At 46.0% G+C, this 13,942-nt stretch overlaps 1 protein-coding gene across 1 annotated transcript; it reads left to right on the top strand.

The window, feature by feature from the left end:
* Positions 1 to 1,000: 1,000 nt before the first annotated feature.
* WDR45B (WD repeat domain 45B) lies at positions 1,001 to 13,675 on the top strand (the record flags this gene model as incomplete). Its single annotated transcript, XM_079544156.1, has 10 exons — positions 1,001 to 1,067; positions 5,260 to 5,334; positions 7,763 to 7,864; positions 8,429 to 8,516; positions 9,074 to 9,168; positions 10,225 to 10,415; positions 11,538 to 11,623; positions 12,484 to 12,585; positions 13,135 to 13,256; positions 13,569 to 13,675. 10 exons carry the CDS (start codon positions 1,001 to 1,003, stop codon positions 13,673 to 13,675), a joined length of 1,035 nt encoding a protein of 344 aa, XP_079400282.1.
* Positions 13,676 to 13,942: the final 267 nt, after the last annotated feature.

The following is a 13,942-nucleotide window of genomic DNA, read 5'->3' as shown; positions in this document are numbered from 1 at the left end:
ACTTCTTGAAAAGTGTCTCATATTTAAAGATCAAATAGGAAAACACAGTGCAGCAGAAGGAATTTCTCCTGGCTTGCTTTCATTGCTGCAGCTCACTCCATGACCAGCAGGCTCCATCTGCTGGGCTGAGCTGCACAGGCATTGCTGCACGTCAGGATAAAGCCGGTGCACTGCAGGAATCACACCTCCACAGCTTAAGGAAACATACGTAGCAGCCTGCAGCTGCGTGAGGTTACAGCCAAATCCTAGGAGTTCTGGCTGTGTTTCACTATTGGTTGTGTGCAGATTTCTGTGCGCATTCGTGTCCTGTTTTAAGTCTTGGCCTCTTCAACCAGCAGATCACTGATTTCTACCTGCTGTGTGTAGTGTGAAAACTGGGAGAGACCATTAGCATGGATCTGCTCACATCCTGCTGCCAGCCAGGGCACAGGCAAGGCCGGGGGAGGCCGGAGCAGCCGTCACCGTGCAGTGATTGAAGCCTGCGGGCGCTGTTCTATGCAGCACTGAGGGCTGTCCTGGCTGAGCGAGGCCTGGTGGAGATGGAAGGTGATTTTAGGGAAGGGGAGGTGGAAGGGAGCGGGCTGCCCCAGGCGTGAACGCTCCAAGACGTTTGGACCTTTGTTTCGACGCTTGATAGTAACGGTGGTGGATTTACTGTTAGTGTTATTCATATTTCCTTCTCGGGGCGTTCAGGGCTCAGCTCGCACGGCGCACATCCGCCCTCAGCGCCGCCCGCCCTCACAGCACAGCGCTCCCGCCGCCATTCCTCGTGGGCGGAGCGCAGCGCAGCACGACTCGCTCGCTCGCTCGGCGATCCCCGCCCCGCCGGGTGGATGGCCTCGGTGCTCGCTTTGCGGCCTGCCTGTGTCGGAAGCTGCCGCCGTTCTATCCGACACGGCTCGGCTCGGCTCGGCTCGGGCGGGCTCCCGCGGCGGGGCTGAGGCGGGCGAGCGCCGCCATGGTTTAAAGTCCCGCGGGAGGAAGCTAGCGGGCGAGAGCCATGAACCTGCTGCCGGCCAACCCGCACGGCAACGGGCTGCTGTATGCTGGCTTCAACCAGGACCACGGTGAGGCGGCGGGGCCGGGCCGTGCCGTGCGGTGGCTGCGGGGCGGTGCGGTGCCGTAAGGCGGTGCGGTGCGGTTCGGCGCGGTCCGTTCGGGCGGTGCGTGCTGGGCGAGGCCCGGGGCCGGGAGCGGGGCTCCCGCTGCGCTGACGAAGCGGCCTCCGATTTCAGCGGCCGTTTGTAGAGAGCCGAGCCAACCCTCCTGCTTCCAGGTCTGAGGAAGGCTCTGCCGGCTCGGTGCGGCGGGGAGCATCGGCATCTCGGCGTTCCTTGTGAAAGTAAAGCAGCGAACGTCGCGTTCTCAGTGCCGGCGCTGTAACTCTGCGTCCGATTTGCGTTCTCGAGCTGCTGATCGCATCAGCGGGCAAAAGCGGGATGCTGCGGCCGGCCGGCTGCAAAACGGTTCTCTTGCTTTATTTGCCCTCTGTGAGAAAAGCCCTCTCTACAAAAGGGGTCCGTGTGCCTCCTCTGGCTTTTGCAATGTAAAAATAGCTCCGGCCCTATGAGTAAGTGGCCTTTTGTGGAAGAAGGAGTGGAAAGCCGTCATTTGGTAACATCCTTTGGGCTTGCCACACAGCACTCTTGCCTAAGGCAGCCTTGCGTGTGCCTGTTGCTGTTAGGCTGTGTGTTAGCAAGGCCTGCTCTGTGCTCCTACTCTAGCACCTCCAGTGAGGTGTTTGTCAGTGGGATATCGAGCTGTTAATGAGCTTCCAGGTAGTTCTGTTCAAGCAGTGATGTTGGCTTGAAAGTCAAGAAGCAGTGCTTTTTCAGCAGCTCAGTCCATGCTTGTTTTCATCTTGTGTTTGCAGCAGAGGGGGAAGAAGAGATGAGATCGGATTTGCTTCATTTCAAACCTGCAGGGGTCTGTAACAGCAGTTTCATATCTGATCTATGGTTGGGTTGGGTTATAAAGAGAACAGCACAAGAAGATGGGATTCTGTTCTCCCACAAAATGCCTTTGGAGCACCATTTTAGCACATAACCTTTTCGTTCTTAAATTTCTTAATTTTATAGCAGTAAACATAAATTTAGGTTTTTTTTGTTTTTGTTTTTTTTTAATAAAATCTTAAATCCAAAGGATATTAAGGAACTTGTCTTTGGAGTCTGTATGCTCTGTGAGCTGAGCAGTTTGTTCCTAGCAGTGCTGGCATCCTATCCTACTGGGTGACAATCAGAAAACACCTGGAGCAAAAACCATTTTGGTTTTTATTTGCAGGTTCCCAGAGCCTGGGTAGGTATGATGGCCTTTGGACTGTAGGTAGCACATAAGCTCTGTATTCACCTAGAGCCTCAAATTGCTTTAAACAATGGTAATTCTTTGGTTGCCCGAAGAGTCGGTGTGAGGAAAAGCTCACTTCTTCCATGTTGCTTCCACCGAAAATAGAAACATGAGTCACTTGAGTGCTGAAGCTCAGTAGTGTGGGTGTCTGCATATATTGCCACAATAACCTAATTTCTTGGTAATTGAAGACTAGCCAATCCTATTGAGTCTGGAGGATGGGAGGAGTGATCTAACACGTCTCTCCCAGTCTTAACTTCCGTGATGGACAAGTGATAAAACTGGCACCCGTTGTTTTCCTGTACTGTCCTTCCCTTGCTCTGTTCTGAGCAATACTTTGTTTTTAGGCTGTTCAACTTTGCTGCTTTTTTTTTTTTTTTTTTTTTTTTTTTTTTTTTAATTTTAAATTTAGGAACAAATAAAATGGCACATAGTGCAAGGTGTTCTCCCTTGTCTTAAAGCAGAATACTCTCAGGATCTTCATTTTTATAATGCTTTCAAAGGAACATTAAAGCACTTTATGGAAATGAGTAGATAAAACATTATAATAAATTAACATACCAGAAGATATTAATCTCAAGCTGGTTTGAGGACGGGGGTGTGGACTTGTTTTGGTATTGAAACACATATTTGATCTCATTTTGTGTACTGAAACACTTAGTTAGAGGACCCCAAAGTGGGGCATGAGTAGGATCCTGTGCTGCATCTTATGGCTTTAGACAAAATTTTCTGTTGCAAGGAACAGGAACGTGTCAGGAGCTGCTCCTGCCATGCTGGCATGCCCAGGCTTCACTCTAGCAATTTCTGGGTCTTAGGCCCTAAAGCCCACGAGTTTCTTTGCCCTTGTACCCCCTTCAGCTTCTGGTACCTTCTTGGTTAGTTGTGAATGTAATCCTGTCTTTTTCCTTGTTTTTAATGGAGCAAACAAAACCCACCCTGGTGCCACAGGGACTATTGAGAAATGGTGCTTTCTTACCCTAGGAGCAGACACAGCTGCGGTGTCACAGTCCTGTGGAGGTCCTGGTTTTACCTGGGATTCCAAAGGGAATTTTTAAAAGCAACTGAATTGCCTTTTGTCAGTGGTTCTTTGACAACATGCCTGTCCTTTCTCAAGCGTAAGATGTGATCCTGCTACTGAAGGAGGCTGAATTACTGCTGCAGAGGTTCCCATCTCCTGTTCTGGCAGACTCTTTCCATCTGTGTGCTAAGTTACAAACTATGGCTGTGTGCCTGAACTGTCAGACCTGTGATCCCATTAGCAAATGCTGCGATTGCATCGAAAACACTGCGCTCCAAAACTGCTTCCATAGCTTGGGACCAGTTGTGCAGCAGTGATCTTCTGTGTCTCAGAGATTGCCATGACAAAGAACTTCATGTGTCAGTAGTGATCAACTGCATAGGGAATACTAACATTTATCCCCTTCCCTCAATTCTGATGTGCTCCAACTAGGAGTGGAGCCATTCCCAAGAAATAAAAGCAGCCCACATGTTGCTCCCAAGGTTAGCCCAGCAGAAAAGCTGCAGCAGTGTTACAGGAAATGGTGTGTCTGTGCTGTATTGCATTAGGAATACTCGGTGGGGGTTTGTAACAAGCTGCTGGTATCAATGCAGCGAAAACCCAGCACCCTTCCAGTGCAGAGCAGGTTTGCCATCCCTCTTCTTCCTCTCTCCTGGAAATAAAGTACTTTGTTTTAAGGCTATCACTGGAAGAATAATTATATTAACACACACTCCAGCTGCAAGAAACAGCCTAGTTCTCATTTTGTACAGTATTGTGTAGTGAGATACATTTCCATTACAACATGCTTTCTCGTTATCCCAGCAAAGTACACTGGAAGAGGTGGGGCCTCATTAGTGCCACAGCCTCCACACAGGGCACTGCTGTGTCCCACCAACAGAGCAAACTGAAGAGTGGTGCATGGAGAAGGGTGTGAAACTTGATTTAAAAGCTTCTACTTCGTGTGATGTCAATGTGTTGGGACCCTAAGGATGCGTTAAAGCTTAAAGCTGACACCACCAGACTTGTACAGTACTGGTCTGTACAGCAGGGTGTGGAGTGCCTTGCTGAGTCCTGCTGGAAATGAAAGTCTGCTCCAGTGCCGTTATGACTTTCCCTGGATTACTGATAGGTGTTTATAAACTGCACAGCACCCATTGTTCTGTCAGCCAATCTCTGGTGACACTTGCTGCTTCTTAATGACTTTTAATTGCTCCAGTTTCACACTGGCATTTACTTCTATTAGTAGCTGCATGCACCCATTAGCAGGTAAGACAGGATACTGCTGCTTTGATGGATTCTACCAAAAAGTACATTTGTGCTTCTGTACATACGTGTAGCTAAACCATTACTTTTCCAAAGGTTTCCTTCTGATCATTCCCTGGTTTAGACTTAAGCTACTGCCATATGCTATGGGCAGCTAGTCACTAGTAGGCTCTCATTTCAGTATTCTTTAGGAACTACATTGGGTGAGCGCTGTTCCGTAGAAACATGAACAACAGATCCCTCTTCTTATGTTTTGCGACCTCAGAGTGAATCCTGACCTAATAAGAAGTGGGAGGGGTTTGCTTAATTGTGCTGTTAAAAGGACCTTAAAAGTTAAAATGTTTCCTTCCCTCCAGTACTGTGGCATGGGATACCAGTGGGTTGTGAATTGCTCTCCTTTCCTTCTGTTGTTCCCTCACCTGTTTGAAAAGAATGCTAAGAATGTGCTGCTTGCAATCGAGGCCAGCACAGGACAGCTTCTCCAAGTGCTTTCTGCTTGCAAACATTAGCAAAGCTGCCCAGTGTTCTTCAGCTTATGTTTAACAGTGCAGTTACTGAGTGATGCTCTCCTAACCTCTGGCACTACCTTAAACCTTCTGTGTATCTCCCAGTTACTGTATATGTGTATATGTATAATGTGCTTTTTACTACAGGATGCTTTGCATGTGGAATGGAAAATGGATTCCGAGTTTATAATGCAGATCCACTCAAAGAAAAAGAGAAACAAGGTAAAATGCTTAATTATTATACCTTGCTAGCTTTGTGTTGGAAGCTCAGCCTTGTGTATGTATTTTTTTCCAAAAAGATTCTTGCTTTTACATCCCTGGAAGGCTTAGAATAAAGCCTTATGAAAGAAATCCCTGCTGGTGTCAGAGGGGCTGTCACTTACACCACTGCCTCGTGAGATGTTCGTTTAGATGCTGCTAATTAGCATAAAGCTGGCTGCTGATGAAGTTGTCTCACCTTCGTACAGTGGCTGAACTGCAGGAGCTGCTACTGCTGTTTGCAGTCCCAAACAGGAAATGAGTTGTGTGGCTGCTGACGAGTGGGAGAAGAGTTGCTTGCTGCAGCATCACCGTGTGCCATCGTGAGGAGCTGTTCTATCCTTGTGCAGCAGCCTGGATGATTGAGCACAACAATAAAACTGCTGCCCTGTTACTGGAGACCTGGGCGTAAAGCTGCTTGTACTTGTGTGGAGCATTGCTTGCGAGAGTGCTGTGAATTCAGACCTCTCACACTCGTGCTCTAAGCTGTAGATTCTCTTTGTGCTTAAAAGCTGGGAGCATCCCGAAGCAGTAAACACACTATTGTGCTTCACAGGAAGGTTTCGGTGTTAACAGGTAATGGGGTTTTATCAGCAGGCATTCAACTGAGTCACAGTGAGGGAAAATGAAATCCAGATGTGATTCTGACCTTAAGTGCGGAAGGAAAGCTGATACAGTGAACAGGTTTCCCTGTGCTGTCACTGTGGTGATAAATCAGAACGTAGATTTATAAGAGGAGAAATGTATTCTAAAATAGCACTGCAGTTCCTATGAACCCAGGCATGCTTTTAGTGCTGTAAGAGATTTCAGTCACAATTCATGTGACAAAAGCTGACAAATGACTTTCTGTTCCTAATAGTAAACTCTTCTACAAGTATCAAGCATTCTAACTTCCATCTGTGGCAGCATGCTGCAGATTCAGAAGTCAGTTTGAAGTCCTGTTGAGGTCGTTGTCAAAACTCTCCCTGATAGGAGCTCTGAGCGTGGAAAACTGTTGTGAAATGTTTCCTGTCTTCAGAGCTGTGTGGTCACATACAACATAAACTCCTCGTCCAGATGTGTGGCAGTGCCTCTTAATGCCTACCTGAATCTCCCTTAATCCTATCATTTATGCACATGTCTAAATCTTTCCATTGTAGTACCTCCACTCTCATCCCCTGATGTTTTTGCTGTTCTTTCCCATCCCTGTTTCTGACAGCAATTCTCAATTGATTACTTTTGAGATCTCTGCTTTCTCTGTAGCTTTGGAAAAGCTGACTGGTTTCATCCATCTTTCTTACTGGAATGTGTCCACCTGTGGAAGTATTGGGCAGTCTGTTAAATAAAAGGTTTGGGTTGTGACTTGGATCATCCGAAGGCCACACTTGTGGCCTCTCTTCCTGGTGGCTGACCGCCAAACTTCCCTCTAAGCTATGTGAACAAAACCAAGACCCAACTCAAATGGCATCCAATGGCAAATCCTCTGTTTGATACTTGATTCTTCCACCATCACGGGATCTTATTCTACTTCCCCTGCAATTCAGGTTGTATGAAGAAGAAAACAAAAGTAGAACTGTATTCCTAGCAGTAAATAAGACACAGGCTGTACCAGCTGCACTGTTTTTCACTACGTGTCCTGCACTGTGTACAGCTGGAGTGGAGGCTCTCTGCAGGTGGACCATTCTTCTCAGGTGTCCTAACAGCTGTGGGCACATCCTGAGAACAGAAGTAAAGATTCTGTTTCAGTCACACACATGTACGTTTTGTCTTCTTTCCTCAAATCCACCAAGACTATGAAGCCAGGTCCCATTGCACATGAAGAACTTCATGACCTTGTTGGTCGTTATATTTGGTATTTTCTAAATCCATACCATTGGCTTAATAGAGCAACACCAGACTCAGACTGTGTTCATGAGGGCAATTAGCTGGGGAAAGAATTTGAATTGGCCACTCATTCTTTCTAAACATATTTACAACGTTAGTGTGTAATAGGAACGATCACGCTCCCGTGGTATTGCTTGATCTGCTCTCATGCAGCATCTTTCTATAGAATTTTAACATCTTGCTGATTTTTTCTGCATGTGAAACGAGGGCTGTCCCAGCTGACAAGAGCAGCAGTGATCTGAGCTGATCTGAGTGAGGAACAAAGCAAGTTTACTGTGATTCCTGGACTTAAATCAAACAAACCAACCCTTCTCAGTCATGCAGTGCTCGGGTTTGCCTTGTCTGTCACCTCCACACGGAGGATCCTGTTTTCTTTGGTTTGGTTTCTATATGAGGGTAAGAAGGTACCATTCTTTGCGGATGCCTGAGCAGCGTGGTGGATGACTTGAAGTCCCCTGTAACTCTGGTAGCAATTAAAAGGCATTTTCACAGGTTGTGGTGCTTTAAATGAAATACATTTGTCTTCCAGAATTTCCGGAGGGCGGTGTTGGCCACGTGGAAATGTTATTTCGCTGCAACTATTTAGCACTCGTAGGAGGAGGAAAGAAGCCCAAGTACCCTCCTAACAAAGGTACTGTCTTGAGTCTCACCAGTTTGCAAACATTTGTCTTGCTAAGCTGCGTGAAACCACCCAGCCTGAACCCTAACCTTGAGATGGGCTCTTGTGTTCTGAAGGTTGTAAGGGAAGGGCTGCTGCAGCAGCTCTCAGTATTTGTTAACAGTTATCTGCAGTCTCTCAGACTCATTGCAGTGACAAAGGCTGTGCTTGGTTAGCTTTGCAAAGGGATCTTGGCTCAGCAGCTCTGGGGGGAAACGGCCCTTGGTTGGCAGGGTTGGTATGGAAACTTTGCCTATTGGGAGGGCTGTCAATGAAATAAAGAAATAGGAAAAAAAATAGTCTTTAGTAGAAGATATTTTTATTATCTGCTTTTGTATTTTGAGTTTTCCAGCCCCTGTCTGCAGGAGACAGAATGGGTTGGTGGGTTGGTGTTAGGCAGAATGCCAACCTGTGACTGCTTCACTGCTGAAGGCACCTCTTGGTCTTCTCAGAAACTAGAAGTTGTTCTAATAGAGACTCTATGGATCTTCAGCTATGCTTTGGTGAACTAACACAGTCATCTCTGTACTGTTCCAGTAATGATCTGGGATGACCTGAAGAAGAAGACTGTCATTGAGATAGAATTTTCTACAGAAGTCAAAGCAGTTAAGCTGCGAAGAGATAGGTAGGTGCAGCACGTGTTCCAAATGGTCGGCCTTGTAGGTTATATGAGCAGCTCTTACTCATTTCCAGCCGTTCACAGAAATAAAAAGGTTTTGCTGTAACACTTAGCTTTCATTGCTGATGTCCTTTTTATTTAAAACAGGATCTTGGGGCAGGTGTTTAGGTCAACAGATCACAACTGGAGTGTATCTGAAACCTGATAAAAAGCCTGTGGGACTTTGTGGCCTTCTTTCAAAGGGCTGTGTTCTCATATGGCTGCTGCTGGCAGTGGTGTCTGTAGGTATGGTGTGTGAGGTGAATCAAGTGAATCTCTAGAGCAAGAGCGTTTGTTAGCAGCTGGAGTCCTGTGTGTGTGTGGGCGGACGGGTTCTGCTGCCACAGCTCCAGATAAAAGTGCTTTGCAGGCTCATAGTTGTGTGGTTTTGGGTTTTTTTTGCAGGGCTGAGAGTAGGAACAAATATTACAGTTGTTAAATCTGTTGAAAGCCTCTGCAGATCTGAATTAATACATGTCTGTCTTCTACCCTGCACCAAGTCAGGAACTTCTTGTGTCTTTCAGAATTGTGGTAGTCCTGGATTCCATGATTAAAGTTTTCACATTCACACACAATCCCCACCAGCTGCACGTCTTTGAAACCTGCTACAACCCTAAAGGTTAGTGCTGTGTGTGGGCTGGGGAATGGAAGCAGTTTTATTTAGTTCTTGTAGTGCTGTTTATCTGTACATGCCTGATTTTGTTTCACTTAGTAAATCATTAAACACTTTACTTACAACAGCATAGCCATGCCCTTTGAAGGTGATCTGTGTTTATAAAATGGTTGTTAAATTATATCCACATTTGGCTCTGAAAAGCTTTTTCTTCTACCCCTATAATGTTACTGCTTTGATTTCCCTAGGAGCTACATGCTTTCTTATGTAAAGCATTTGTGAACATAATGCTGAAATTATCAACAACCAAGGGCACAATTCCTCTTTTCTAACGAAGGTAGAACTGTCTGGAGACTTGTTCTCTACAGTGTCAGAAAGAGATTAATCAGCAAGGGATGACTTTGGTCTCTGGTTGAAATGAGTTGATTTGGAAATGTCAGCCAGTGTCCTGGACAGGCTGAAGTGCAGGGACAGCAGCTCTGGCACAGGTGGGTAGGGCTGAGGTTTGGCTTAAGGAATAGGTCAGTTGCAGTGCCTTTACTTACCAAAAAACAGAACAGCTTTCTGGAAGATGAGCCTTGAGAGTGAAGAGATGAACACGTTTCCAGGTCAGCTGCACACCTGTGATGAGCTTTGTTAAGTGCAGGTCTAAAACTGGAGAAGTAAATGCTGCCTGAGTGGAAATCTAAATGAGTGTCACCTACTGCAAACTCTTTGCTCTCTTAAGCTGCTAAGGAGACTTTTATTTTATTTTATTTTAAAATAGCTTTGCTCTACCAGACTGACAGAGTGGATCTCTGAAAGCACCCAGATGTTGGATAGCAAATAGATTACTTTAAAGTCATGATGGGAGGGAGTTAAAATTATGCTGTGCTCCTTCTTTATGGTCTGCACCTATGGATGGATCGGATTTTGGGATTCTGCAATAGCAACAGCCATTAAAAGGAATTTCTGATTGACCACTTATGTTTGTTCTCCAATTACTGATATTTTGCAAACTGGTTTGAACAACGCATTAGGTCGTGGAAGCTACAAAGTTATTTTCCTTTTTTTGTTTTGCAGGTCTCTGTGTCCTTTGTCCAAATAGTAATAATTCCCTCCTTGCTTTTCCTGGAACACACACTGGGCACGTGCAGATCGTGGATCTGGCCAACACAGAGAAGCCTCCCGTGGACATACCTGCTCACGAAGGCGTCCTGAGCTGTATAGCATTAAACCTGCAGGGAACAAGAATTGCAACAGCATCAGAAAAAGTAAGAACGATGACCACGTACCTCTGACTTACTGCCCATTTTAGTGTGGGAACTCTTCCAAAATAGGGAGTTGTGTCTTCTCATGGGAAAGGCACAGATGTAACTCACTGGTCCATTTGTCTTTGAAATATACTTTTTTCTTTACTGCTTCTTCAGGAAATTCAAACAGCAATGGAAATGCAGCACTTGAGGTAGCATTCATATTCTAGCTGACTGTAGCTCTGACCCTTCAGTGAAATTTGTATGGAATTTGGCCCAAGCAGTTCATCAGTTCATGCTTTCTTCAGTAAATACTATTCAGTGGATTTTCTTTGTTTTGCTTTCTTTGGTTAGTTGTTTTTTTAAAGACCTTTGTTAGGTTCTATTTAAGTTTTCTTACTGGCTTTAAAGTTAATGCAAACAGGACTTACAGTGGAGGACTGCAGTTCTCCTCATACACACACTGCAGGCGTGTTCATAGTGTGCAAAAATAAACCAGTAAAAAGGTTACTGGAGAACTGACTGCACTTTGTGTGGGCTTGAGCTTCATAGGGCTGCAGAGTTCAATATGCTGACAAAACCCTGGCATTCCTGCGTAGTACAGATTGCTTTGGGATTGATGCAGACATGTAGAGGGAACACACAGCGAGTCACAGACCTGTGTCCCTGTATGGGTGTCAGTGGAGTCTGCCTCCTGAGCTTCCTCTTCCCAGGGAGGGCTCCCAGCTGTCCCAGTGAGTTACGCTCACTGCAGGTGTGTAGGGGGCAGGCTGAGTGCTTGCTACCTTCTCTCCCTCAGCTACAATGAGTTTCTCAAGGATGATCTAAATTAATTCCACCAGTATTTGGAATAGGTTCTGCTGTACAACCCATAGTTCAAAGAAGCTTGAAAAAAAGCAGTCACAGTCTCTCTTAACTAGGCATAGCTACTGCAATTCTTCTGAATGGAGCTTTTCGAGCTGCAAACTCCACTGCTAAAAAGAATAACGAGCTACTGGATGATGCTAAGAGACTATTCCTGTGGCTTTCAGTTGTTTTTCTTTTGGATAGAGCTCAAACAGCATTTTCAGACAATTTGTTTCAGGCAAACAGCCATATTGAACATACTGTATGTCCTAATACAATGCTCGATTCCTTCTCAAGGGGACCCTCATAAGAATATTTGATACTTCATCAGGGCATTTAATCCAGGAGCTACGCAGAGGATCACAGGCGGCCAATATATACTGGTATGTTTAATTGCTTCTGCTTTGTCTTCTTTGGGGTGCTGTTACACGTGGGGAATGGCAGCCGAGCCTCTTTCAAAAAGCAAAGGAGAGCTGCACTGCCATGGGCACAAAGCAAAACAGTTTTGGTGGTCAGGGGGCCCAGGGCCACGCTGGGGACTGTGTGCACTGTGCTGCTTCCTCTGCTCAGTATGGGTGAGGAAAAGCCATCGCAGTGGGACCGTGCCTAGGGCTGCACCTTGGTGGATGCACATTTCTGTATAGAATAGGCTGTAGCTGGGTGGGAACTTCACACAGGAATATGGGGAAGGCAGCAATGCAGCTGAATGCTTCCCAGAGAGACCAGGAGGGTGAGTACCTGGTGTGAGCATAACGTTTATCTTAACACACTGCCACCCTGTGTGCAAGAGCCTGAGGCAGAAGTTTGACTCTTAGTCTGCTGCCTGAAACACTTTCCAGTGAAGAGGGGGAAAACTGCTTTCTTCCGCTTAGCCTCAGCCTTTGGGTGTAGAAGTGTTTCCCATTGTATTTAATTGTATTTACCTGTCTGCTGATTGGAGCAGCAACTGTACATTTTCTTTTAGTACAAGTGGCAGAACAGATCACGTCAGTTGTGTCCATCCCAGGGCAGTCTGCAGCTTGGCTGTTACTGATGAACCAGGTCCTCCGTGTTCTGATGTGTGTACTTACCCCTGAAGGGGTGTTCATTCCAGTCAGCAAAACTGCACTGACCTGGAGGAGCCATTAACACCTCCCCGGGCAGGATGACAGCTGCCCCAGACAACAGCTTAAGTGAGATTTTACACACAGGAAATGGGGATATGTTTCAGTGGAAATACTGCAGCTGTCCTTATTCTCTACAGCATTAACTTCAATCAGGATGCTTCCTTAATCTGCGTATCCAGTGACCATGGCACAGTACATATTTTTGCTGCAGAAGACCCCAAAAGAAATAAGCAGTCAAGGTAGGTTTTAAGCCATTCTGAAGTCTGCGTGGAAGGAGTGGCTGCCCTTGCAATAAAGCACTGGGCCTGTCAGATAATGGCTCCCTGAGCAACAGCAACAACCAATACCTACACCACTTGAGCTGCTAATAGTAATCTGTTGTTCTGCTTGAATATAATTGCAAATTTAGGACTGCTTAGCAACTGCCATTTTTCTGCCCTTCATGGAGCTGTTGAGTTCTTCCAATGGGATGGTGGGGCTTTTCCAGTGACTGAGGAATTCATTCATAGCATGATCATACTGTGGTAGTTACACAAAGGGATCTCTACTAAAATCAGTCCTCTTAGCAGTTTTGGCAGTCACTTAAAACCCAGAAAGCCAGAAAGGTAGTTGTACAGTCACCCGTCCCTGGGAGCAGAACTGCATGTATTGCCTGATGCTTAGCTGAAGGAAACAGGCAGTCAGTAACAGTAGCACCCTGAGACTTGTTCAGATGTGCCAGCAGTTCTAAATCAACACTGGTCAGCGCTTTACTGAGTTGTCTGTTTCTTTTTTTTTCTTCCTTTCAGTTTGGCCTCTGCCAGCTTTCTCCCTAAGTACTTCAGTTCCAAATGGAGTTTCTCCAAATTTCAGGTTCCCTCAGGCTCTCCGTGCATTTGTGCCTTTGGAACAGAGCCAAATGCTGTCTTAGGTAAGTACCAGGGGGTCCTCCAGGTTCTGTCTGGAGAAGCAGATTTTGCACCATGCTTGTTTGGAGCTGGAAGGAGTGTTCAGATGAGACAGCGTGGCAGCTGTGAGCAGGAGCTGCTGCTGCCAGACTGGGCTGAGGGCCTGCTCACAGCGCAGCCACCTGGCAGGCTGTCTGGGCTGACAGACACTGCATGAGGAGCAATTTATCTCAGGCTTTTCAGATTCTTGCAGGACACCTCTGTCAGTTTAAACGAGGTAAGAGAACAGCACTTCTCAAACAGCTGAACTGAAAATGATTTTGTTTTTGTTTCAGCAATATGTGCAGATGGCAGCTACTACAAGTTCTTATTCAACCAAAAAGGGGAATGCTCAAGGGATGTCTATGCTCAGTTTCTAGAAATGACCGATGACAAGCTTTGACTGAAGTGAGGGAGTGCACAGGTCAAAGTACTGCCTTGGCTATTCTGCATCTTTGGGAGGACAGTGTATGAATGTCCAATGCTGATCAAGAAGTTTAGCAGACCTCAGTGAGAAGCCTGGCCCACCACGATCGGAACAAGCTCTGAAGTAGGGGACTACATTTGTTTATTCTCATTTCTGCAAGCTTTCATCATTAAAATCTCTTTGGATTACTGTCATCAATTCAAGTTTTCAAGTTGTGGCTTTCAAAAAGCTTGTGCCTATTGG

This window comes from Tetrao urogallus (genome assembly GCF_951394365.1).
Source record: "Tetrao urogallus genome assembly, chromosome: 18".
NCBI lineage: Eukaryota > Metazoa > Chordata > Aves > Galliformes > Phasianidae > Tetrao > Tetrao urogallus.
The sequence above is the reverse complement of the archived record's forward strand: the minus strand, read 5'-3'. Positions and strand labels throughout refer to the sequence as shown.